This window comes from Plectropomus leopardus, chromosome 10 (genome assembly GCF_026936395.1).
Source record: "Plectropomus leopardus strain MGB_pleo_1.0 chromosome 10, ASM2693639v1, whole genome shotgun sequence".
In the NCBI taxonomy this organism is placed as follows: Eukaryota; Metazoa; Chordata; class Actinopteri; order Perciformes; family Serranidae; genus Plectropomus; species Plectropomus leopardus.
In genome coordinates, this window is record NC_142185.1 from 38,076,671 (window position 1) to 38,102,427 (window position 25,757).

General features: G+C 42.3%; 3 protein-coding genes across 11 annotated transcripts in view; all 3 read left to right on the forward strand.

The window, feature by feature from the left end:
- The window catches only part of acvr2aa (activin A receptor type 2Aa), a 12,092-nt gene extending 6,623 nt beyond the window's left edge, over positions 1-5,469 (forward strand). For both annotated transcript variants that reach the window (XM_088083837.1, XM_088083838.1), the window contains 6 exons: positions 716-859; positions 1,444-1,589; positions 1,677-1,791; positions 2,253-2,391; positions 2,470-2,600; positions 3,399-5,469. In XM_088083837.1, the coding sequence (XP_087939963.1) occupies positions 716-859; positions 1,444-1,589; positions 1,677-1,791; positions 2,253-2,391; positions 2,470-2,600; positions 3,399-3,593 (870 nt within the window). In that variant the 3' untranslated portion in view covers positions 3,594-5,469. The remainder of the gene's footprint in view (positions 1-715; positions 860-1,443; positions 1,590-1,676; positions 1,792-2,252; positions 2,392-2,469; positions 2,601-3,398) is intronic.
- A 3,482-nt stretch (positions 5,470-8,951) lies between these two features.
- Positions 8,952-18,929, forward strand: epc2 (enhancer of polycomb 2). 3 transcript variants are annotated; one of them, XM_088083839.1, is made up of 14 exons: positions 8,952-9,332; positions 10,844-11,003; positions 11,134-11,279; positions 12,039-12,245; positions 12,551-12,699; positions 13,526-13,631; positions 13,769-13,969; positions 14,200-14,283; positions 15,088-15,200; positions 15,260-15,549; positions 15,685-15,767; positions 17,352-17,490; positions 17,581-17,796; positions 17,929-18,929. In XM_088083839.1, the coding sequence occupies exons 1-14, from the start codon at positions 9,180-9,182 to the stop codon at positions 17,952-17,954; spliced, it is 2,073 nt and encodes a 690-aa protein (XP_087939965.1). In that variant the 5' UTR covers positions 8,952-9,179; the 3' UTR covers positions 17,955-18,929. The 3 variants fall into 3 exon arrangements, with proteins under 3 accessions (XP_087939965.1, XP_087939968.1, XP_087939967.1); XM_088083842.1 differs by having other exon boundaries at positions 8,953-9,332; positions 17,581-17,768; XM_088083841.1 differs by having other exon boundaries at positions 8,954-9,332; positions 15,281-15,549.
- Positions 18,930-19,944: 1,015 nt separating this feature from the next.
- The window catches only part of LOC121948675 (kinesin heavy chain-like), a 32,212-nt gene continuing 26,399 nt past the window's right edge, over positions 19,945-25,757 (forward strand). For 3 of the 6 annotated variants that reach the window (XM_088083844.1, XM_088083843.1, XM_088083845.1), the window contains exons 1-3: positions 19,945-20,245; positions 25,104-25,191; positions 25,589-25,662. In XM_088083844.1, the coding sequence (XP_087939970.1) occupies positions 20,111-20,245; positions 25,104-25,191; positions 25,589-25,662 (297 nt within the window). In that variant the 5' untranslated portion in view covers positions 19,945-20,110. Of the gene's footprint in view, positions 20,246-21,054; positions 21,350-25,103; positions 25,192-25,588; positions 25,663-25,757 lie in introns of those variants that run through there. The other 3 variants (XM_088083846.1, XM_088083848.1, XM_088083847.1) reach the window with 3 other exon arrangements.

Sequence of the window (25,757 nt, forward strand, 5' to 3'; positions counted from 1 at the left end):
TAGGGGTGAGCGATCTCAAACACACCGTCACTGTCTGAGCGACCTCGAACGCACCGTCACTGTCTGAGCGACCTCGAACGCACCGTCACTGTCTGAGCGACCTCGAACGCACCGTCACTGTCTGAGCGACCTTGAACGCACCGTCACTGTCTGAGCGACCTCGAACGCACCGTCACTGTCTGAGTGACCTTGAACGCACCGTCACTGTCTGAGCGACCTCGAACGCACCGTCACTGTCACTGTCTGAGCGACCTCGAACGCACCGTCACTGTCTGAGCGACCTTGAACGCACCGTCACTGTCTGAGCGACCTCAAAGCAGATCTAAAAATACTGTGGACACACACACACAGACTGTGAAATTGTGGACTACATCTCCCAGAAATCCCTCATACGTTTCTGCTCCCACGTATAAGGGGCTCGCCTTTCCATCATGGCTCCATAACACGCCTACGTGACCGTGGATTGGAAATAATGACGGCTAGTGCGGTGGCTGCGATAGAAATAAAGCTGCTGATGTTTGAACATTGATCGCCATGGTTACTGGGATGTTATCACCAGAGAAGTCACATGACGTCACTCAGTGGAAACACAGTCAGCTCCACGTTGAGTATCGATAAAGTTTTGAGCAGATCTGTGATGGAAACCCGCCTGCTGTGGCGGTCATGTGGGTGGTGACCTTTGATCTCTAACCTGTGTGCATTTGTGTGAGTGTAGCACAAGCAGTCGTGGCAGAACGAGTATGAGATCTTCAGTCTGAGCGGGATGAGACACGAGAACCTGCTGCACTTCATCGCAGGAGAAAAGAGAGGAAGTCACCCGGAGCTGGAGCTGTGGCTCATCACCGCCTACCATGAGAAGGTGCTGCCCCCCGCAGGACGGCCTGGGCACTGCAACACACACACAAACACACACATTAACTAACCATTGAAATGAGGACAGGGTCGACTGTGTGTTCATCAAGGGTTAAAATAAATGAACAGTAAATAATCTAATCCAATTAACTTCCAAAGTACTTACATTAAAAGAAATTAAATCGTTTTAAGACTAATTATACAATTATAATACACTTTAGTGGATATGAAATAACAGAGTGTATCAGAAACATTCATTTATTTAGTAGAAACAATGTCAGAATAAATAAGAATAAACAAAGAATAATTTAATGATGGTTCTCATGAAGTCACACATGAAGCACTCATGTGGCCTGCTGACAGGTGAACACAGACCATAATAATCACACTGATGTTTGACTTCACCTTATTTCACCTCAACTCACCTCATCTACAGTTCAAAGCAAACGCCCCGAGGTCATGTGACCTGAGGTCATGTGAGGTGACCTGAGGTCATGTGAGGTGAATTGAGGTCATGTGAGGTGACCTGGGGTCATGTCAGGTCATGTGAGGTGAATGGAGGTCATGTGAGGTCATGTTGCGTGTTGTCAGGGTTCTCTAACAGACTACCTGAAGGCCAACGTCCTCTCCTGGTCTGAGCTGTGTCTTATCGCTCAGTCCATGTCCCGAGGTCTCGCCTACCTGCACGAGGACATACCTGGACACAAGGACGGACACAAGCCTGCTATTGCACACAGGTACACACACACACACACACACACACACACTCAGGTACAGCCTCCAGGTGTGTGTGTGGGAGAGGTCTCACTCTAAGTGTTTTGCAGGGACTTTAAGAGTAAGAATGTGCTGCTGAAGTCGAATCTGACCGCCTGCGTCGCCGACTTCGGCCTTGCTCTCAGATTCGAGGCGGGAAAATCTCCTGGAGACACACACGGACAGGTGAGTCCACCTAAGAGAGGACACCTGTCTCTGTCCTCTGTCAGTGTTCACAGACCTGCACACCACCTGACTCACCTTTTGTAGATCTCAGCTGGAAATCTCATCAAAACTCAGGTAACTCATGCCGTTCCATCCTCTGAAGTTATTGATCAGAACAATCATAATGACTGATCATAACTCAATAAGGCTGAGAACAACACAGAGCTGTGTCAGGTGACAGCACCTGTTACAGGTGACAGCACCTGTGTCAAGGGACAGCTCCTGTGTCAGGTGACAGCTCCTGTGTCAGGTGACAGCTCCTGTGTCAGGTCAGGTGACAGCTCCTGTGTCAGGTCAGGTGACAGCTGCCATGTCAGGTGACAGCGCCTGTGTCAGGTGACTGCACCTGTGTCAAGTGACAGTCGCTGTGTGAGGTGTGTAAGGGTCTAGGTGTAACCCAGGTGTGTTCCCATGTGTGACAGGTGGGGACCCGCAGGTACATGGCCCCGGAGGTCCTGGAGGGGGCCATAAACTTCCAGAGAGATGCCTTCCTGCGGATCGACATGTATGCTGTGGGTCTAGTCCTGTGGGAGCTCGCTTCACGCTGCAAAGCTGCTGACGGTAGGAACCATCAGCCCACCTGTTGCCATGGAGACCTCAGTGTCCCTGTCTCTGACTTTGTGACCCTCTCTGGTCCAGGTCCGGTGGACGAGTACATGCTGCCATTTGAGGAGGAGGTGGGGCAGCATCCGTCCCTGGAGGACATGCAGGAGGTCGTCGTCCACAAGAAGCTGAGACCGACGCTCAGAGAGTGCTGGCAGAAACACCCTGTGAGCCTGACTACATTACCCAGAGTGCACCATGCTGACTGTTGTGTGTTTTCTGACCATGTTATCTTGTGTGTAGTTCTGACGGTGTTGTGTGTAGTGTGTGTTGTGATAGTGTGTTGTGTGTTCTGACAGTGTTGTGTAATGTGTAGTTCTGACAGTGTTGTGTAGTGAGTAGTTCTGATGGTGTTGTGTGTGTTCTGACAGTGTTGTGTGTGTTGTGTAGTGTGTAGTTCTGACAGTGTTGTGTGTGTTGTGTAGTGTGTAGTTCTGATGGTGTTGCGTGTGTTCTGACAATGTTGTGTGTAGTTCTGACAGTGTTGTGTGTGTTGTGTAGTGTGTAGTTCTGACAGTGTTGTGTGTGTTGTGTAGTGTGTAGTTCTGACAGTGTTGTGTAGTGTGTAGTTCTGATGGTGTTGCGTGTGTTCTGACAGTGTTGTGTGTGTTGTGTGTGTTGTGTAGTGTGTAGTTCTGACAGTGTTGTGTGTGTTGTGTAGTGTGTAGTTCTGACAGTGTTGTGTAGTGTGTAGTTCTGATGGTGTTGCGTGTGTTCTGACAATGTTGTGTGTAGTTCTGACAGTGTTGTGTGTGTTGTGTAGTGTGTAGTTCTGACAGTGTTGTGTGTGTTGTGTGTAGTTCTGATGGTGTTGCGTGTGTTCTGACAATGTTGTGTGTAGTTCTGACAGTGTTGTGTGTGTTGTGTAGTGTGTAGTTCTGATGGTGTTGTGTGTGTTCTGACAGTGTTGTGTGTGTTGTGTAGTGTAGCTCTGACAGTGTCTCTGTTGTCCCGGCGTCCCTCAGGGTCTGGCTGTCCTCTGTGAGACCATTGAGGAGTGCTGGGATCACGAGGCGGAGGCTCGTCTGTCAGCCGGCTGTGTGGAGGAGCGCATCGTTCAGATGCAGCGCCAAACAAGCGTTACGGCGCCCGAGGAGATCGTTACAGTTGTTACCATGGTAACCAACGTGGACTACCCACCTAAAGAGTCGAGCCTATGATGAGGCCCAGGACCAATCAGGACGGAGCAGGGACTCCCTCAGCGAGCCGCTTCGTGCTCTGATGTCAGACAGTCAGGTGACCCGCCGGGCACTCAGGTGACGTCTGGCTGCAGGTGAGCCTGAGACTGATGAGGACAGAACGGAGGTAAGCGACACACTGACCTCCAGCCTCTGACACCAGTTCCTGTTTTGTACAACAAAATAAAAGACTTCCTCAGAGTTTTTTACGATGAAATGATGTTCGAGGATCAAAGTGTTTCGAGACAGGCTGTTTTTCTCTGAGTGACAGAAAACAACAAACAGCTGCTGAACGTCTCTGACCCTGCTCCACATCGACGCTCCCAGCATCGTCCTCAGTACTGTTATTGTTATTGTTATTATTATAATTATTGTTATTGTTATTATAGCTGCAGACTTTTTTACACTCAGAGTTTTGTCATCAGACGGATTTTCTGTTAGACATCTGATCATTGAAGACAAACCGGTGTTGACTGATGAAAACTGGAAACATTTTCTCATTAAATCTGTTCTCATCAGGTCATAGGTAACATTTAAAACCACATTCAGCATTTTTATTCCAAAGTCAAATCTGAACCTTAAAGTCAACAATAAATGAGCCCCAACACTTTCAATAAAAAGTCAAAACACTAATAAATAAATTAATCGAAGAAACTTCACTGCAGGAACTTGACAAGAATAACACAAACAGAACAACTACAGTCCACCTTAACAGTCCACATTAACGGTCCACCTTAACAATCTACATTAGCAGTCCACCTTAACAATCTACATTAGCAGTCCACCTTAACGGTTCACCTTAAGTCCACCTTAACAATCTACCTTAACAGTCCACCTTAACAATCTACCTTAACGGTTCACCTTAACGGTCCACAACATCTAAAACATTTGATAAACAATGAATAAACATTAAATAAACATAAGACAAATATTGAAAAAATGTTTGCTGCTGAAGCGAACTGCATCATCGATCTCTGCAGTTTGTCTTTGCTCCAATAAAAACACTAATCAATAAATGTGATCTATACTAAATCAGTATCACTGTAAACACAAGAGAACACCAACAAATGCTTATTGCTAACAAATGAGCTGATCAATAGACTGAGAGCAATAAAACCCTACAGATTATCAATCAATAAAGACGGTTCTTAATGTAACACCTGTTCAGGCTGACAGTGAAAATTCAGACCGTTTAATTTTGTAAGAATGATGACAGCGACGTGACAACAACGACAGCGGCATGACGACGACGACGATGTGACAACGACGATGGCGACCTGACAACGCCGACGGTATGACAACGCCGACGGTGTGACGACAACGACATGACGTGATGGCGACGACAACGTGTAAATGACGACAATTACGTGACAGTGATGACGTTGTGACAACCACGTGACGACAGAGAGGTGATGACGGTGATGACGATGATGACGATGGCGTGATGCTGCCAGTTTTTCATCTTTCTTCGTTCAGTCTGAAGACATCTTTACAAAGGATGTTGAAGAATTTCTTTGTTTTTTTTATTCATTGTTGTTGTTGTTATTGTTATTATGACTATTGTTGGTAACACATCTGAGCTCAGAATTGAATTTCAGAAGATCAAACGATTTCCATTTATTGATGTATTGTTTTGTATGAAACGGTCAATTTGAAATCGGACTGCAGTTTATTTGGATCAGATCGTTTTCACTCTCCGTTTTCTTTATTATACAACAACAGTAACAATAACAATAAAAACAAACAATAACGTGAAAATGAAATGAAAAATGTTTTATTACTGAAAGTTGGTCAAAACTGTGAAAATAACAATTTCCCCTTCAATGACATCAAAATAAAAGTCTGTTCATGTTTCGTAGTTTATTATTGTTATTGTTATATTTTTAACAACTCACTGAAAAATACCTGAATACGAGTCAGTAAAGGAAGCAGTTTGAATGACTGAATGTTTTGAATTATGGATGTTTGTGTTAATGTCCATGAAGTGAACGCGGCGGTGCATTCACTGACACTCAGCTATTTATATCCTGAGTCTTTAACAGACTGACGGCTCAGTTAGTTCAATGTTCAGAAGAAACTTAAAAATGTGACTCCTTCCTCTGATTCATCCGCGTGCTGTCTGTGTATGTATGTATGTATGTATGTGAGTGTGTATGTGTGTCTATGTATGTATGTATGTATGTATATGTATGTATGTATGTATGTGAGTGTGTATGTGTGTCTATGTATGTATGTATGTATGTATGTATGTATGTTTGTATGTGAGTGTGTATGTGTGTCTATGTATGTATGAGTGTGTATGTATGTCTATGTATTTATGTATGTATGTGTGTCTATGTATGTATGTATGTATGTATGTGAGTGTGTATGTGTGTCTGTGTATGTATGTATGTATGTGAGTGAGTGTGTATGTGTGTCTATGTATGTATGTATGAATATGTATGTATGTATGTATGTATGTATGTGAGTTTGTATGTGTGTCTATGTATGTATGTATGTGAGTGTGTATGTGTGTCTATGTATGTATGTATGTATGTGAGTGTGTATGTGTCTGTGTATGTGTCTGTGTATGTATGAGTGTGTATGTGTGTCTGTGTATGTATGTGTGTCTGTGTATGTGTGTCTATGTATGTATGTATGTATGTGAGTGTGTATGTGTGTCTATGTATGTATGTGAGTGAGTGTATGTATGTATGTGAGTATGTATGTGTCTATGTATGTATGTATGTGAGTGTGTATGTGTCTGTGTATGTATGTATGTGAGTGTGTATGTGTGTCTATGTATGTATGTATGTATATGTATGTATGTGAGTGTGTATGTGTGTCTATGTATGTATGTATGTATGTATATGTATGTATGTGAGTGTATGTGTGTCTGTCTGTCTATCTATGTATGTATGTATGTATGTATATGTATGTATGTGAGTGTATGTATGTGTGTCTGTCTGTATATCTATGTATGTATGTATGTGTGTCTATGTATGTGAGTGTGTATGTATGTATATATGTATGTATGTGTGTGTATGTATGCATGTGACTGTGTATATATGTATGTGTGTGTGTGTGTGTGTGTGTGTGTGTGTATGTATTGGAGGGTGCTGCTGCTCTCCTCGGTGTGTATCTAGTGTTCTCTGTGTTCTGAAGGATCCAGCAGAGGAACGTTGGCGACTCAGGTGAAAGAAGCTGCTGATGGTGTGAGAATTGGTCTAATGTTCTGGTCTGCTTCTTTTTACCCTGTTAAAGGTTCTGTTTTTCTTCTCCTGTGTGAGGGTCCGAGGTCAGAGAGATGGTGTCTGCTGTGCAGCTCTCTGAGGAAGACTGATCCGTGAGACGAGCTCCATGAATCAAATTGAGTGATGTCTGATTCTGAAGTACGTTCTCCTGACTGATGTTCCTCAACTGTCGCTCACTCTCAGCTTCCTGTTCCCTCTCAGCTGGAGAACACCTCATTTATTCTGCAGTGTTCCTCTTCAGCCCGGCTGTGTGTGTGTGTGTGTGTGTGTGTGTGTGTGTGTGTGTGTGTGTGTGTGTTTGTGTGTGTTTGTGTGTGTGTAGGTGCTTGTGTGTGCGTGTGCACTAATGTTCCATCAGTCTCCCATGTTCCCTCTGTGTTCTATTACTGTTCGATCACAATTTTTTAGTAATGTTCCCTCTGTGTTCTATTAGAGTTCTATTTATGTTCCATCACAATTTTTTAGTAATGTTCCCTCTGTGTTCTATTAAGTTCTATTAATTTTCCATCACACTTTTTTAGTAATGTTCCCTCTGTGTTCTATTAGAGTTCTATTTATGTTCCATCACATTTTTTTAGTAATGTTCCCTCTATGTTCTATTAGAGTTCTATTACTGTTCCATCACACTTTTTTTAGTAATGTTCCCTCTGTGTTCTGTAAGAGTTCTATTAATGTTCCATCACATTTTTTTAGTAATGTTCCCTCTGTGTTCTATAAGAGTTCTATTACTGTTCCATCACATTTTTTTAGTAATGTTCCCTCTGTGTTCTATTAGAGTTCTATTAATGTTCCATCACTTTTTTTAGTAATGTTCCCTCTGTGTTCTATAAGAGTTCTATTAATGTTCCATCACATTTTTTAGTAATGTTCCCTCTGTGTTCTATAAGAGTTCTATTAATGTTCCATCACACTTTTTTAGTAATGTTCCCTGTGTTCTATAAGAGTTCTATTAATGTTCCATCACATTTTTTAGTAATGTTCCCTCTGTGTTCTATTAGAGTTCTATTAATGTTCCATCACATTTTTTTTAGTATTGTTCCCTGTGTTCTATAAGAGTTCTATTAATGTTCCATCACATTTTTTTTAGTAATGTTCCCTCTGTGTTCTATAAGAATTCTATTAATGTTCCATCACATTTTTTTTAGTAATGTTCCCTCTGTGTTCTATAAGAGTTCTATTAATGTTCCATCACATTTTTTTTAGTAATGTTCCCTCTGTGTTCTATAAGAGTTCTATTAATGTTCCATCACACTTTTTTTAGTAATGTTCCCTCTGTGTTCTATAAGAGTTCTATTAATGTTCCATCACACTTTTTTTAGTAATGTTCCCTCTGTGTTCTATAAGAGTTCTATTAATGTTCCATCACACTTTTTTAGTAATGTTCCCTCTGTGTTCTATAAGAGTTCTATTAATGTTCCATCACATTTTTTTAGTAATGTTCCCTCTGTGTTCTATTAAGTTCTATTAATGTTCCATCACACTTTTTTTTAGTAATGTTCCCTCTGTGTTCTTTTAAGTTCTATTAATGTTCCATCACACTTTTTTAGTAATGTTCCCTCTGTGTTCTATAAGAATTCTATTAATGTTCCATCACTTTTTTTAGTAATGTTCCCTCTGTGTTCTATTAAGTTCTATTAATGTTCCATCACATTTTTTTTAGTAATGTTCCCTCTGTGTTCTATTAAGTTCTATTAATTTTCCATCACACTTTTTTAGTAATGTTCCCTCTGTGTTCCATTAAGTTCTATTAATGTTCCATCATACTTTTTTAGTAATGTCCTCTCTATGTTCTATAAGAGTTCTATTAATGTTCCATCACATTTTTTAGTAATGTTCCCTCTGTGTTCTATTAAGTTCTATTAATGTTCCATCACATTTTTTTTAGTAATGTTCCCTCTGTGTTCTTTTAAGTTCTATTAATGTTCCATCACATTTTTTTAGTAATGTTCCCTCTGTGTTCTATTAAGTTCTATCAAGTTCTATGAATGTTTGTTTGAAGTTCTATCCGAGTTCTAGAACGCGTGTGTTTGAAACAACTTTATTGGAACATTGTCACAATGTTGCCTTGTGGAGCTGCGCGCACACTGTCATGTCTCGCGTGTGTTTGTGTGAGCGGTGCCGCGGTGGCTGCTGGGATTCCTCCGCCACCGGTGTGGACATGTCCGCCATGTTGTCCACGGTACGGGGTCCCGAAGAGCCGGTACCCGCGTCCCATTAGACCCGCACCCTAGAAACCGGAGCGGCGGACACCGGGGAGCCGCCGGGGCGCTGGCGGGCGCGTGGGGAGCTGAGTGACGTCAGTATCGGTGCGGGTTTGTGGCGGGATTCCCAAACAATGAGCAAACTCTCCTTCCGGGCGCGAGCGGTGGACGCCGCCAAACCGCTACCGGTGTACCGGAACACGGATGTCCCGGACTTGGCGGACTGCGCGTGCATCAGCCGCGGCGTCCCACCGCTGCCAACCGGCATGGAGACCGAGGAGGAGCGGGTAGGAGCTTCGCACCGGCAGCTTTTATGGTTACCGGCAGCCCGCCGCGTGCCGGCATTCAGGACGTCTTTACGTACCGTGCGCCGTGCACGAGGACGTACTCTATGGCAAGCCGAAAGTGCCAAACATCGTCACTTTGCAAACGCGTTCTGTCCAAAAAACGGCGCAAAAAGCGGCGTCCTAGCGTCCAGAACGCCGGTTTTAACGTCGCGAAAATCCGTAAAAAATAATCTGATTTGTAAGGCGTTATTTTTTCATGTAGCCAGTCACTCAAAAGTAAAACCAGACCAAATCAATGTGTCCATGAAAGCAGCGAGCAGTGCATCAGCTGTAGATCGCTGTTGTCTAATGAATTGTACAGTAGGTTATTGGAAATATACTGATTCATTTGGTGTAAATACACCAGAGAGAGTAAAGAACGTATGTTAACGGAAAACAGCGTGCATATCCGATAATAAAAGGTAAATGAAACATGCTTCGAACAAAGCTGGGAACATCAGCATTGTATCATTTAAATCCAGATAAACCTCCTCTCTGTGGAGAAAGTGAAAGCATACGCGCGAAAAGCGGCGTTTATTAGTTCAATGGCGTTAAAACTAGCGTTCTGGACACTAGGACGCCGCTTTTTGCGCTTTTTTTCTGGACAGAACGCGTTTGCAGTGCAGTGCGGTTGCAAGTGACGATAATTGGCACTTTCGGCTTGCCATAGTACTGGGTGTACTGTGTGCGTAGCGCCGATCAGCAGCGAGGGCCTTTTGGGGCCATGACGTTTAACTTGTCACGGAGTTGTCATGGCAACGAACGATGCAAAATGTGTTGCGGTTTCAGAGCTAATCAATACTAAGAGCTGATCAATAATAAGAGCTAATCAATATATATAGGGTTAGGGTTAGGGTATAATAAGAGCTCCAATACCTTCAGTCTGCTACAGTTTATTGTAATAATTGATTATAAATTATTATTCTTGATAACTTTTGTTGTTGATCTCTGAAGGAAAAGAAAATGTTTTTGTTTTACTCAAAAATATTTGTTTTTTTTCTCTTTCAAAAGTTTTGGTGATTTTTAAAAAACTTTGATTATATATATGTGTGTGTATATATGTGTGTTTGTGTATATATATGTGTTTGTGTGTATACGTGTGTGTGTATATATATGTGTGTATATAAGTGCGTGTGTATATATATGTGTGTGTGTGTGTATATGTATGTGTGTGTGTGTATGTGTGTATATGTGTATATATGTGTGTGTATATGTATGTGTGTGTGTATATGTGTGTGTGTGTGTATATGTATGTGTGTGTGTGTATATGTATGTGTGTGTGTGTATATGTGTATATATGTGTGTGTGTGTGTGTGTGTGTGTGTGTATGTAGTGTACATATATCAGTGAGGGTCAGAGGTCGTCAGCAGTTTTGAATCTGCCAGCAGAGTTGGACAGTTAGGAGTTCAGTGGTCCCAGAGGCAGAGGGACAAGATGTTCATTGGATGTCCAACAGTGTCTCTGTGTCTCAGGAGCACCACCTGCAGAGGGCCATGTCCGCTCAGCAGGTCTTCAGGGACAAGAAGGACAACATGGTGATCCCTGTCCCTGAGGCCGAAACTCACACAGCCTACTACGACCGTCTCTACAGAGGACATGTCAAAGTCCCTAAACAGCTGATCCACATCCAGCGTGAGTCCTCCGAGTCCCTGCCGAGTTACTGCAGAGTCACTTCAGTCAGAATCAGGACAGAGTCCCAGGTGCGCAGGTCCTTCAGGTTCCTCAGTTTTCAGTGAATGTGTTTCTGTTTGTGGTTCTGCAGCTCTGAGTCTGGACCTGGACCAGCCGGACTACGACCTGGACTCAGAGGACGAGTCGCTGCTCAACAGACTCAACAGGAAGACGGACATCAAACCCCTGCGGTTCGAGATCATGATGGACAGACTGGAGAAGGCCAGCACACACCAGGTCTGTCCTCAGCTGGTCTCTGTGTGTCTCTGTCCTCAGCTTGTCTCTGTGTCTCTGTCCTCAGCTGATCTCTGTGTCTCTTTCCTCAGCTGGTTTCTGTGGCCTTGTCCTCAGCTGGTCTCGGTCCTCAGCTGGTCTCTGTGTGTCTCTGTCCTCAGCTGGTCTCTGTGTGTCTCTGTCCTCAGCTGGTCTCTGTGTGTGTCTTTGTCCGCAGCTGGTCTCTGTGAGTCTCTGTCTTCAGCTGGTCACTTTGTCTCTGTCCTCAAATGGTCTCTGTCCTCAGCTTGTCTTCATGGCTCTGTCCTCAGCTGTTTTCTGTCCTCGGCTTGTCTCTGTGGATTTCGTCCTCAGCTGGTCTCGGTCCGAAGCTGGTCTCTGTGTGTCTCTGTCCTCAGCTCGTCTCTGTCCTAAACTTGTCTCTGTATCTTTGTCCTCAGCTTGTCTCCATGTCTCTCCCTTCAGCTGGTCTCTCTCCTCAGCGGTTCTCTGTGTCTCTGTTGTCAGCTGATCTCTGTGTGTGTCTGTCCTCAGGTTGTCTCTGTGTCTCTGTCCTCTGCTGGTCTCTGTGTGTCTCTGTCCTCAGCTGGTTTCTGTGTCTCTGTCCTCAGCTGGTCTCTGTCCTCAGCTTGTGTCTGTGGCTCGGTCCTCAGCTGGTCTCTGTCCTCAGCTTGTGTCTGTGGCTCTGTCCTCAGCTGGTCTCTGTGTTTCTGTCTTTTGCTGGTCTCTGTCCTTAGCTGGTCTCTGTATTTCTGTCCTTAGCTGGTCTCTGTGTCGGAGGCGAAGCGACTGCTAGATGAGGACGATGTCCTGCTTAAGACAGTGTATGATTACTGGCTGAGGAAGAGGAGGACATGTCTCAGTCCGTCCCTGACTCCTGGGGTCAAACAGGAGAGACGAGATGGGTCCAATAACAGCGATGCCTACGTGGCCTTCAGACGGAGGACGGAGAAGATGCAGACCAGGAAGGTCAGTCCTCCACTGTCGTCCTCGCTGTCCACCATCCTCTTCGCTGTCATCTGGATCCGTAAAGGGTTAAAATAAATAAACAGTGTCAGAAAACTGAAGGACAGCAACGTCTCCACATGTCTTATTTTGTCCATGTAATCATATTTTACTTAAAGACATGTTTCCACATGTCAAGTTTTGTCCATGTCGTCATGTTTACTAAAAGACACGTTAAGTTTTGTCCTTTTGAGACAAAAAGGGTTAAAAGACAAGTGTTGGACAAAGACGACATGTCGTTCCTGAAGACGTTCTCTGATGTCTTTCAGAACCGAAAAAGTGACGAGGCGTCCTACGAGAAAATGCTGCGACTGAGGAGAGACTTCAGCCGGAGCGTCTCCATCGTGCAGATGATCAGGAGGAGAGAGGAGGCCAAGAGGGAGCTGCTGCTCCTCACGCTGGAGGAGGTGCAGAAGAGGTGAGTTACCGTGTACTCCAAAAACACAACGAATCCTGGAGGAGGTGCAGAGGAGGTGAGTTACCGTGTACTCGAAAAACGTAACGAATCCTGGAGGAAGTGCAGAGGAGGTGAGTTACCGTGTACTCGAAAAACGTAACGAATCCTGGAGGAGGTGCAGAGGAGGTGAGTTTATATAGTTCTTGTGGAAATCAGTGAATTGGTCCTTTAACTGATAAGAACTGAATGTGTTTTAAGGTGTTTTAATGTGTGTTAAGGTGTTTTAATGTGTGTTAAGGTGTTTTAAGGTGTTTTGAGGTGTGTTAAGGTGTTTTAATGTGTGTTAAGGTGTTTTAATGTGTTTTAAGGTGTTTTGAGGTGTGTTAAGGTGTTTTAAGGTGTTTTAATGTGTGTTTAGGTGTTTTAATGTGTTTTAAGGTGTTTTAATTTGTTTTAAGGTGTTTTAATGTGTTTTGAGGTGTTTTAATGTGTTTTAAGGTGTTTTAATGTGTTTTGAGGTGTTTTAATGTGTTTTGAGGTGTGTTAAGGCGTTTTAAGGTGTTTTAATGTGTTTTGAGGTGTTTTAATGTGTTTTGAGGTGTGTTAAGGCATTTTAATGTGTTTTGAGGTGTTTTAATGTGTGTTTAGGTGTTTTAAGGTGTTTTAATGTGTTTTGAGGTATGTTAAGGCATTTTAATGTGTTTTGAGGTGTTTTAATGTGTTTTAATGTGTTTTGAGGTGTGTTACTGTGTTTTAATGTGTTTTTAGGTGTGTTAAGGTGTTTTAATGTGTTTTAATGTGTATTAAGGTGTTTTAATGTGTTTTAAGATGTTTTAATGTGTTTCAGGTATCAGTTGGAGGATTTCGGTGGAGAAACTTTCAGAGAAGTTTGTCTCCCTGTGATGGAGAAACATGGTTACTGCAGCCTCTTCACTCTGAGTAACAACACCAAGGTATACCTGTCTGTCCTCCTGTCCCTCTGTCCCTGTGTCTCTGTCTGTATGTCTGTCTGTCTATGAGTCTCAGTTTGAGGACAGTTTCTGTCTCCTCTTCAGTCTCAGTGTGAGGACCGTTTCTGTCTCTGTCTCAGGTAAAGAAGAAGCAGCTCTTGGTCAGAGATGAGCTTCCCTTCAACCTGCTCAGACCAAAGAAGAAGAACGTGAGAGGGGACAGACTGTGTCTTCTACAGAGACGTCCCGGTCGACCCCCTGGTCCCTTCATCGTCAACCGCGCAGACATTAAACAGTACGACTTCCACAGCTCTGGAGATGAGGACAGTCCGCCGCCGCTGGTCAGGATCTCGTCTTTCCACTGACACGGACTCATGAAATACTACGTCATACATTACTTTTCATAATGTTGACATCATAGATCACTTTGTATAATATCAACATTTATTACTTTTCATAATGAAAACATCACATATTACATTTCACAACATAAACATATATAACTTTTTACAATATAAACATCAAATATTACTTTTTATGACATAATCTAAATGTCTTCACGTGTCCTCAGTATCCTCCGTCTTCACCGGGTGAAGAAAATAATGCTGATGGAGTTTTTGTCTTCAGGAGAACAGCTGGATGTCAATATCTCTCTGTGAGTGTCTCCTCTTCATACTTAACACAAATACTACTACTTCAAATACTCCTGCAGTTATAATTACTGCTACTATAACTATTACTACTATAATTGTTACCACTAATACTTCGGCAACAACTATTAATACTACTATTATTAATATTACTGCTATAAATTTTACTACTAATACTTCGGCAACAATTATTAATACTACTACTCTAGCTATTACTACTATAACTGTTACTACTAATACTACTGCAACAACTATGAATACTACTACAACTGTTGCTATTAAATTAGAGCTGGACCAATATGGGAGTTTTGAGACCGATACCAAATTTGTTGTGGAAAAATTCACGGATTACCAATATGGCGACCGACATCGTGAATTTTTGAGCTGGGATGAAAATTGATCATTTCTGTGTGGATTGTGCTCTGATTTTGTATTTGTATTTTGTATTCAGAAGGTTACTTTCTTAAACAAACAACTTTTATTTAACAATTTACTAGTTAACATACACAAACAAAAATAAAGTATGGCTAAAAATAAAATAAACATCAGTACTGTATGGTCTTTGCTGACTATTTATTTAAATAAATGTAATCTTTATTAATATTATGCTGTTAATGTATCATTAACGGTCAAAAACATTAACAGTCGCTCTCGCTGCTGCCAAGGATTAACTCACTTATTTATAATTACATTTATTAATATTAACTCATTTATTATTACATTTATGAGTATTAACTCATTTATTATTACATTTATTAGGATTAACTCATTTATTCATTCAGCTAGTGTTTGTTTCTTTGTTTGTGCAGCCTTGTACGGAGCCGGCCCGTGGACCTGATTCTCCAGACCACCGTCACTCTCTGACTGAACTCCTTCCTCATTGGACGAGACTGAGCCGGCGCCGCAGGGGGCGGGGCGGCAGGTAACAGGAACTCACCTGAACACAATGTTTCATGTTCCTGACTGAAGTTGAAGTTGAAGTCTCCGTCTCTCTGGGACCAGGATCGTCCTGGACCGAGCCTCCTCCTGTCTTGATCCACTGCTGAGGCAGCTGGACTCTCTAACCAGGACCAGTACCTGCCTCCTCAGTGACCCCCCAAGAACCACGGCCCACTCCCTGACTGAAGTTCTGAACAACATCCAGAACCTGAGGAGGTTCTGCTTCAAGGCCAGACCGCTTCAAGACAAGAGGGAGGGCAGCAGCAGAACCACCGAGTCCTCCATGGAGGACAGCACACAAACCTGTGGTCTGTCCTCGGACCACATCTCAGGTGAGTTAGGAGGCTGCTCCTGGTCCTGGTCCTACTGCTGGCCCTGCTGCTGGTCCTGCTCCTGGTTGTCTGTCAGTATTGTTGAATGTTGAGCCCTCTGGTTGGTTGATCAGGATCTGGTCTGTGTTTCTTCAGGAGGACTCACTGAGGAGGAGTTCAACCAACACCGGAAGCAGCTGAAACTGCAATTACACAACTACACACTCACACACACACAGGTGATAGGTGTTTATTGTCTATTGATACACAACAACTACACACTCTCACATACATACACACACAAACAGTTGACATACACTCACCGGCCACTTTATTAGGTACACCTTGCTAGTACCGGGTTGGACCCCCTTTTGCCTTCAGAACTGCCTTAATCCTTCGTGGCATAGATTCAACAAGGTACTGGAAACAGTCCTCAGAGAGTTTGGTCCATATTGACATGATAGCATCATGCAGTTGCTGCAGATTTGTCGGCTGCACACCACATCCCAAAGGTGCTCTGTTGGATTGAGATCTGGTGACTGTGGAGGCCATTTGAGTCCAGTGAACTCATTGTCATGTTCAAGAAACCAGTCTGAGATGATTCGAGCTTTATGACATGGTGCGTTATCCTGCTGGAAGTAGCCATCAGAAGATGGGTACACTGTGGTCATAAAGGGATGGACATGGTCAGCAACAATACTCAGGTAGGCTGTGGCGTTGCAACGATACTCATTGTGTACTGAGGGGCCCAAAGTGTGCCAAGAAAATATCCCCCACACCATCAGCCTGAACCGTTGATACAAGGCAGGATGGATCCATGCTTTCATGTTGTTGACGCCAAATTCTGACCCTACCATCCAAATGTCGCAGCAGAAATGGAGACTCATCAGATCAGGCAACGTTTTTCCAATCTTCTGTTGTCCAATTTTGGTGAGCCTGTGCGAATTGTAGCCTCAGTTTCCTGTTCTTAGCTGACAGGAGTGGCACCCGGTGTGGTCTTCTGCCGCTGTAGCCCATCTGCCTCAAGGTTCGACGTGTTGTGTGTTCAGAGATGCTCTTCTGCATACCTCGGTTGTAACGAGTGGTTATTTGAGTTACTGTTGCCTTTCTATCAGCTCGAACCAGTCTGGCCATTCTCCTTTGACCTCTGGCATCAACAAGGCATTTTCGCCCACAGAACTGCCGCTCACTGGATATTTTCTCTTTTTCGGACCATTCTCTGTAAACCCTAGAGATGGTTGTGCGTGAAAATCCCAGTAGATCAGCAGTTTCTGAAGTTCTCAGACCAGCCCGTCTGGCACCAACAACCATGCCACGTTCAAAGTCACTTAAATCACCTTTCTTCCCCATTCTGATGCTCGGTTTGAACTGCAGCAGATCGTCCTGACCATGTCTACATGCCTAAATGCATTGAGTTGCTGCCATGTGATTGGCTGATTAGAAATTTGCGTTCACGAACAGTTGGACAGGTGTGCCTAATAAAGTGGCCGGTGAGTGTATATATATATATATATAATACATCATTTGGTATACTAGTATAATGATGTATATATATATATATATATATATATATATATATATATATATATATATATATATATATATATATATATATATATATATATATATATATATATGTATATATTTATATAATTAATGATGTCTGTCCTGGTCCCTCCTGGTCTCTTCTGGTCTGTCCTGGTCCCTCCTGGTCTGTCCTGATCTTTCCTGGACTGCACTGGTCCCCCCTGGTCTGTCTTGGTCTGTCCTGGTCTGTCCTGGTCCCTCTTGGTCTCTTCTGGTCTCTCCTGGTCCCTCTGTAGTCCAGCAGGTCTGGTGAGTCCAGTCCGAAGATTCTGGACTTGGTCAGTGCTCAGTTTGCAGCCTCAGCAGTGATCAGTGCTCTGCCTCCTTCTTGTGGTCACAAACTGCACAACACACACGGAGTCCGCCACCCCTCAGGTGAGCTGCCTCACCTGTCTGAGCCTCGCGGGGTTAACTGATGATACTCCTCTCAGTTTAACTCCTGCTCCTCCTTCTGCTCCTCCTCAGGTCCCTCCAGTCCTCCTTACTCCTCCACTCTCAGCAAGGCTGGGCTGTCAGCTCGGGGGACACTCTCCTCCTCCCACCCTCGGTCCCTCCCTCCAGAGGAGTCAGGTGGGAGCCGTTGGCCCTGCCCACCCCCACACTGCTCGAAGCTCCGCCCCCACAACATCTGCCTTAAAGCTGGCTGCCGCCAGGTAAACATCAACACACACACCTGTCCAGGTAAACACCTACACACACACACACACACACACACACACACACACACACACACACACACACACACACACCTGTCCAGGTAAACATCCATCTATAATGCCATCCTGTTTTTGTTTTTTTGTTTTTTTATGACAGAGCTTCTTTGGACCCTGAGAGACTGAACGAGAACACGCCGCCCACCGAGGTCACATGACACTCTTCTTCATCACCTCCTGCTCCTCCTCCTCCGTAGTGTCTGACCTGTGAATGTGACACACCGTGACCTCCAGAGGGAAAAAGCAGCATTTTATTGAGTTTGGACTCTATTATTGTTATTATTATTATTATTATTATTATTATTATTATTAGTAGTAGTAGTAGTAGTAGTAGTAGTAGTAGTAGTAGTATAAAATATTATAAAGTAAAGTAAGTATTATGATAACTTATGATTATCATTATTATTATTATTATTATTATCATTATTATTATTAAGTTTTTATTCTTGTTGCTGTTGTACATTTTGAAAATGACTGATAAAAAATTCCTTTACTTTCATTTCTAAAGCAGATTATCATCATGTGACTACAGAATCTACTCTGATTGGTTGACATCAAAGTCTGAATCTCCGCTTTGACTGGTCTGTGATGAGTCTGTATCTCCTCTCTAATTGGTCCGTGAAGAGTCTGTATCTCCGCTCTGATTGGTCCATGATGAGACCGTATCCTTGCTCTGATTGGTCCGTGATAAGTCTGTATGGCTGCTCTGATTAACCTGCGAGTCTGTATCTCCGCTCTGATTGGTCCATGATGAGACCGTATCCTTGCTCTGATTGGTCCGTGATAAGTCTGTATCGCCGCTCTGATTAACCCGCGAGTCTGTATCTCCGCTCTGATTGGTCCATGGTGAGTCTGTATCTCCGCTCTGATTGGTTATTTATTTGAAATGTTTACATTTTGTGTTTCTTTAAAATCAGAACTTCAGTCTCGTAGTTTTTTTTCCAAAGATGAATCCAGATGGAATTGTTAAAGATGTTTTTGAACAAGATTTTTGGGTTTCATTGAATATTTTTAAGATGTTTGTTAAAGAATCTCTTCTTTGTTCTTCTGTATGTGATCAATGTGTCATCTTAATATGAATAAAATAAGTTAAAAAGTAAATCTCCTCCTGAGAAAATGAAGACAAGCCTGCTGTCAAAACAGCCAATCACCTTTTGATATTTACAGAGATGTGTGAGGTAAAGCTCTGACTGGTTTCACTGGTGTGACTGGTTTCGCTGGTCTGACTGGTTTCGCTGGTGTGACTGGTTTCGCTGGTCTGACTGGTTTCGTTGGTCTGACTGGTGTGACTTGTTTCACTGGTCTGACTTGTTTCACTGGTTTCACTGGTGTTAGTGGTTTCACTGGTGTTAGTGGTTTCACTGGTCTGACTGGTTTCGCTGGTCTGACTGGTTTCACTGAAATGCAACAGATTATTAAATCTATTTACAGACTTAAACCTTTTTACACAACAACCTGTTTGTACAAGTTCAGGTACAATTATGAGGTACTGAACTGCAGTATTTCCATTTTCTGCCGTTTCATACTTTGACAGAGGGAAATAATTTAATTTAATAATTTAAGTTTTTAAATGCTTCATCAGTAATGGGTGATAATGTGTTATTTTAGATAAATATATGAGCTGGACTCAGATGATTGGTTCTCTTGTGCAGCTTTAGTCTGGAATTATTTATAATATGTAGTCTAATGTCCCACAATACATATAAATAAAATATAGGAAAAAAACATTTTATATGATTTAATAATACATAATATAATTCTTAGTATTATATAATAATAAATAATTTAAATATATTTACTTAGATATGAAGATAGCATATTTAATGATAATCTTCTCTCTGTTCAGTGTTCAAACCTGGTTCATTAATTATTATTATGATTATTATTATAGGCCTAATTATTATTGGTTGTTGTGGTATATCGGGTAAAAATGCTTTTGAAATGTAATACTTTCTTTTTCTTTTGTTAATTAAACATGTTTTTGTTTTACTTCCACGTCGGAAGGAGTTTATAAAAATGTGAGTCCTTGTCCGTGTAGCACACAGCTAATCAGTAATCAATTGATTTCCATGGAAACAGGAGGACTCCATGTCCCAGAGTACCGTGCGGCTTGGCGCTTCAGGGTGGACCTGAGAGGTGGGAGTGGATCCTGACGGAGAGACGCCGATTCAGCCGAGTGGACTGGGACAGAAGCGCTTTGTTTACCGGGCAGTGTTTACCGGACCGTGTTGTTTACCGGGCAGTGTTTACCGGACCGTGTTGTTTTCCGGGCGGTGTCGGTGATGGTGGACGCGGCGGAGTGCGGGGTGTGCGGGGTGAAGGTGATGTGTCGCTTCAGGCCGCTGAACGACGCGGAGCGGATCCGCGGAGACAAAAGCATCCCCAAATTTAACGGAGAGGACACGGTGGTGGTGGCGGTGAGTCCGTTACCGACTTTGTGTGTGTGTGTGTGTGTGAGAGAGCGTGAGTGGTTTACACTGGTGAAAAAAACACACGCGGTGTTTTACCGGCACACCCTCCGTCAGCAGAAACAATAGAAACACAATAGAAAGCAACTGTTTCCTGTTTCAGATGATTCAGTGAAAATTATTCAGTTTCACCTGAAATCACCACAAACAGAAAACAGAAAAAAATATTTACACTAATTTAATCAATTAACTGTCAAAATCAGAGATCAGTTTATTGATCCTGACAGCATCTGAATGGTTCAGTCAGTTACAGCGAATACACTGCCACTGCTTAAAATCTTCATCACAAGCTACCTGTAAACTGCTGACAGGTGTCACTACACAGGTGTGTCTGATTAAACATCATCATCATCACTACACAGGTGTGTCTGATTTAACATCGTCATCATCATCACTACACAGCAGTGTCTGATTTAACATCATCATCATCATCATCATCACTGCACAGGTGTGTCTGATTAAACATCATCATCATCATCACACAGGTGTGTCTGATTAAACATCATCATCATCACTACACAGGTGTGTCTGATTAAACATCATCATCATCATCACTGCACAGGTGTGTCTGATTAAACATCATCATCATCATCATCACACAGGTGTGTCTGATTAAACATCATCATCATCACTACACAGGTGTGTCTGATTAAACATCATCATCATCATCACTGCACAGGTGTGTCTGATTAAACATCATCATCATCATCACTGCACAGGTGTGTCTGATTAAACATCATCATCATCATCACACAGGTGTGTCTGATTAAACATCATCATCATCACTACACAGGTGTGTCTGATTTAACATCATCATCATCATCACCATCACACAGGTGTGTCTGATTAAACATCATCATCATCATCACTACACAGGTGTGTCTGATTTAACATCATCATCATCATCATCATCATCACTGCACAGGTGTGTCTGATTTAACATCATCATCATCATCATCACTGCACAGGTGTGTCTGATTTAACATCATCATCATCATCATCACTGCACAGGTGTGTGTCTGATTAAACATCATCATCATCATCACTGCACAGGTGTGTCTAAATAACAAAATTCAAACTGAAAAACTTTGTAGTTTTCTGTCCTCAATAGGTTGCAATGAAGTTGGACAGCAGCATGTGTCCACTGTGAGACAGTAGAATGTGTCCGCTGTGAGACAGCAGCATGTGTCCACTGTGAGACAGTAGAATGTTCCGCTGTGAGACAGTAGAATGTGTCCACTGTGAGACAGCAGCATGTGTCCACTGTGAGACAGCAGCATGTGTCCACTGTGAGACAGTAGAATGTGTCCACTGTGAGACAGCAGCATGTGTCAGCTGTGAGACAGCAGCTTTTCTCTGAACAACAGTCAGTGTTTGGGAGCTGTGGACACCAACTGTTTAAATCTTTTCTGTCTTAATGTCCATCTTCAGTGAGGACACTAACTGTTGAAGACCATTTTGTCTTGATGTCCGTCTTCAGTGTGTCTTCTCTGTGGTCGTATGTTGTGCGTCATGATGTTCACACATGTCCAATGGGGGACAGCTCTGGACTGTAGCAGATCAATCTGGTCCCTGACCTCTGTTACCACGAAGCCATGCTGCTGGGACACCTGCACAATGTGTCCTACTGTCTCGCTGGGAGACACAGGGACGTTCCTGAAAAAGACCTGGTCTGGATGACAGCAAATGTTGCTCCAAAACCTGTATGGAGCTTTCAGCTTCATTCAGTCAGTTTCAGACGAGCTCGGGTCTAGAGAAGTTCTGTTTCTGTGATTTTTTTTTTTTTAGTATGTTATAGTATGATATAAAAAAAAAGAAAAAAGAAAAAAAAAAAACACCAAAAAATGTTGCAGCCACAAAAAAAAGCCCAAATATCTTATGTAAAAACATTTAAGAAAATAACAAACATTTTAAAGACAAAAAAGAATTACTAAAACATTTAAAGAAAAAGAAAGTCAATAACTTTTTAAGAGAAAACAAAATTGCTAAAATATTTTCTTTAAAGATTGCCTAAATGTTTGAAAACAAAAATTAGGGGGAAAAAAAATCAAAACATGCTTTCCCACCTGTGGCATGTTTACGTTAAAAGTTACAAAAAAATTTAAAGGAAAAAAAAAACTACCCAAAAATCTTTCAGGAAAATAATAATAATAATAAAACAAACAAAAACCAACAAAATGTTTTTGTGAAATATTGCCAAAAAAATCTAACAAAACAAAAATAACCGAAAATTTCAAATACAAAAAAAAGAGAAAAAATGTAAAATAAAATAAACACCAAACAAGAAATCATGCCCTCTAAACATTTGACATGTTTTCTTTACAAATCCCCCTAATTTTTTAAGCAAAAAAATTGTCAATAAAGTTTATCACTTTGAACATTAAATATCTGGGCTCAAGGTTCAGTTAAATATAGTTAAAAAAGGATTTACTGGTCATTGACTACTGGTTTTATTTCTGTTTAACACAACGTCCAGGCTTCTTTGGATACAGGGTTGTTTATTTAACAAGGCGGATGTATAAATATAATGAGGTTGATGTATAAATTTAACGAGGCGGATGTATAAATATAATGAGGTTGATGTATAAATTTAACAAGGCGGATGTATAAATATAATGAGGTTGATGTATAAATTTAACGAGGCGAGTTGAGTGCGTTTGTCGTTGCTTGGTCTCTGTAATGAGACGTCATTAGCTCGATATGAACAGATGTTAACGTTTGTTTCTGCTTTAAAGGTTTTTGTTTGTTTTACAGACTCATCTGTGAAAGTTTAGTCTGAAAAGCTTCTTGACAAAAAGAGCAAACACAACCTGAACTCTTTTGTTTTGATCAGAGTAACCCGACATAAACATCCTGACAGAGCATCACAGTTCAGTCTGAAATCAAAAGAAACAGAAACAGTGTCACGTTTGTTCAGATTTGATTTTCTGTCATCTGCCTGAAGGTTTGATTGAGAGAATGGGGGATGGAGCTACAGCAAAGTCTCATGGGAAATATTCTGTCTGCTGAAGGCCGTCAGAGATCATGTGACTGACAGCATCAACACCCGGCTGAGATGTGGCCCTCTGACGGCATGCAGACGAATAATTTAAGCTGTCTTGTATGAAAATATTGAATATCAGTTTGTTTTTGCAGCATTTTTATCACATTTAATTCAAAATGACCCGAAACAGAGCAATGGTCCACTGAAGGCCATTTAGGTGTGTGTGTGTGTGTGTGTGTGAGTGCGCGTGTGTGTGTGTGTGTGTGTGTGTGTGTGTGAGTGCGTGTGTGTGTGTGCATGTGTGTGTGTGCGCATGCAGTAACCATCTTCTCTTCCTCTGATTTGTTCAGTCGTCTCCCACTGGGATGCAGTTACCATGACAACAGGTGTCTTATTGAAGCACAGAGTGAGGACGAAGGGTTAATCCTTAGTCATTGTTCAGCTGCTGTTTCCTTTTACCGTCCAGTGTTCAATAATGATTCCTCTGGCTGATCGACAGAAAAGTAATCCATTAACTGTTAGGTTTTTATGGATGTATTTCACAGCAGACGTTGTGATGTATCGCAGGAGAAAAGTTTGGGCGGTAAATTATAATAAAATTATAAAATTACTACTAAAAATAATCCATCCATCCATCGTCCCCCGCTTATCTGAGAACGGGGTTCAGCAATACTCTCCAGCTCGTCCTGGGGGACATCAAAGGCCTCGGAGACGAGGGACAACCCTGGCTGAGGCCGACACCCACTGGGAATGTGTTTGACTTTACGCCAAGTCTGTGGACTCAGCTCTCACTTTGGACATACAGGGACCGGAGGGCAGCAGGGTTAGGCAGCAGCGACCCCAGCACCCCATATTCCCTCCGTACCCCCCACAGGACTCCCTGAGGGATGTGGTCATTTTCAGGTTCAGGTGACTTTATTTATATCTACAGGTAGATTTGTTTTTCAGCAACAGGAGAGTGCATCCACAGTTCACACATACATTTAAAACACAAGACAGATACAGAGGTTAAGACTGTACAAAACAGGGACGTGGATGAGGTACTCACAATGCTTACTGATTAGATTAGATTAAAATGTGGTACAAGTGAAGATAAAAGTTAAATTAAAACCAAGAAATTTGATGAAATAAATAGATATCAATAAGCAAAACACATAAACTAGATCTCAGTCCAAGTGCATCTGGACCTATTTAAAAGAGCAATAGCAACCGGAACAAAACTGTTTCTGTAGTGCTTGGTTTTAGATTTTGGGACTTTGAATCTGCAATCAGATGGAAGATGCTGGAATTGACTGACTAAAGGATGGGACTCATCATTACAGACAGCACTGGCCATTTGCTGCAACTGTCTGGTACACAGCAACTCTAGACACAGCTGTGACTCCGCAGTCAGCCGACGAGACCATTTAGTGATCTGATTCAGCGAGTTCCTGTCTCTCAAAGACAGGTTTCCAAACCATGACACAGGAGGAAGGCTAAAACAGGTTAAACACGTCTGTAAACGTGACGCCACTTTAACACGTCTGTGAACGAGACGCCACTTTAACACGTCTGTGAACGAGACGCCACTTTAACACGTCTGTGAACGAGACGCCACTTTAACACGTCTGTAAACGTGACGCCACTTTCACACGTCTGTAAACGTGACGCCACTTTAACACGTCTGTAAACAAGACGTGAGGTTTCCATCACTTTTGTTTTGACGGTGTGTTTCCTGTGTTTCAGGGGAAGACATAGAGAGACTTTTATTTTGACATGTTTCCTGCGTTTCAGGGGAAGATGTACAGAGACCTTTGTTTTGACGGTGTGTTTCCTGTGTTTCAGGGGAAGCCGTATGTATTTGACCGAGTCCTCCCGCCGACAGCTGAACAGGTTCAGGTGTACGACACCTGCGCCAGGCAGATCGTCAAAGGTCAGAGGTCATCACTAATTTAACCCTTTATACACACACATATAAGCACAGGCCTACGCATGCACACACACAGGCGCATGCGTGTTGTGTGTGTATTGTGTGTGTGTTGTGTTAATGTTGTGTGAATGTAAATGATGTGTGACTGTTGTGTATGTACTGCGTGAACATCATTCGTATGTTGTGTTAACGTTGTGTAAGTATGGTGTGTATGTTGTGTAAATATTTTTGTGTATGTTGTACGTATGCATTATTAATGATGTGTGTATTTTGTATCAATGTTTTGTGTATATTGTGTTAATGTTGTGTAAATGATGTGTGAATATTGTGCATATATTGTATGAATGTTTTGCTGCGTGAATGTTGTGTTAACGCTGTGTGAATGTTGTTTGTGTTTCAGATGTTTTGGGAGGATATAACGGGACGATCTTTGCATACGGTCAGACGTCATCAGGAAAGACTCACACCATGGAGGTCAGGATCCCTCACTGTTTTTTTAATTTATTTATCACGTTTTTCATCCAGCTGATCAGCTGATGTTTACTGTCGATGACGATGAATGTGTTTTT

Coding starts and splice junctions, on each gene's coding strand:
- epc2 (XM_088083839.1), top strand. CDS start 9,180: ATGAGCAAACTCTCCTTCCGGGCGCGAGCGGTGGACGCCGCCAAACCG. Junction 9,333..10,843: donor TGGAGACCGAGGAGGAGCGG/GTAGGAGCTTCG, acceptor TCTGTGTCTCAG/GAGCACCACCTGCAGAGGGC. Junction 12,246..12,550: donor AGAAGATGCAGACCAGGAAG/GTCAGTCCTCCA, acceptor GATGTCTTTCAG/AACCGAAAAAGTGACGAGGC.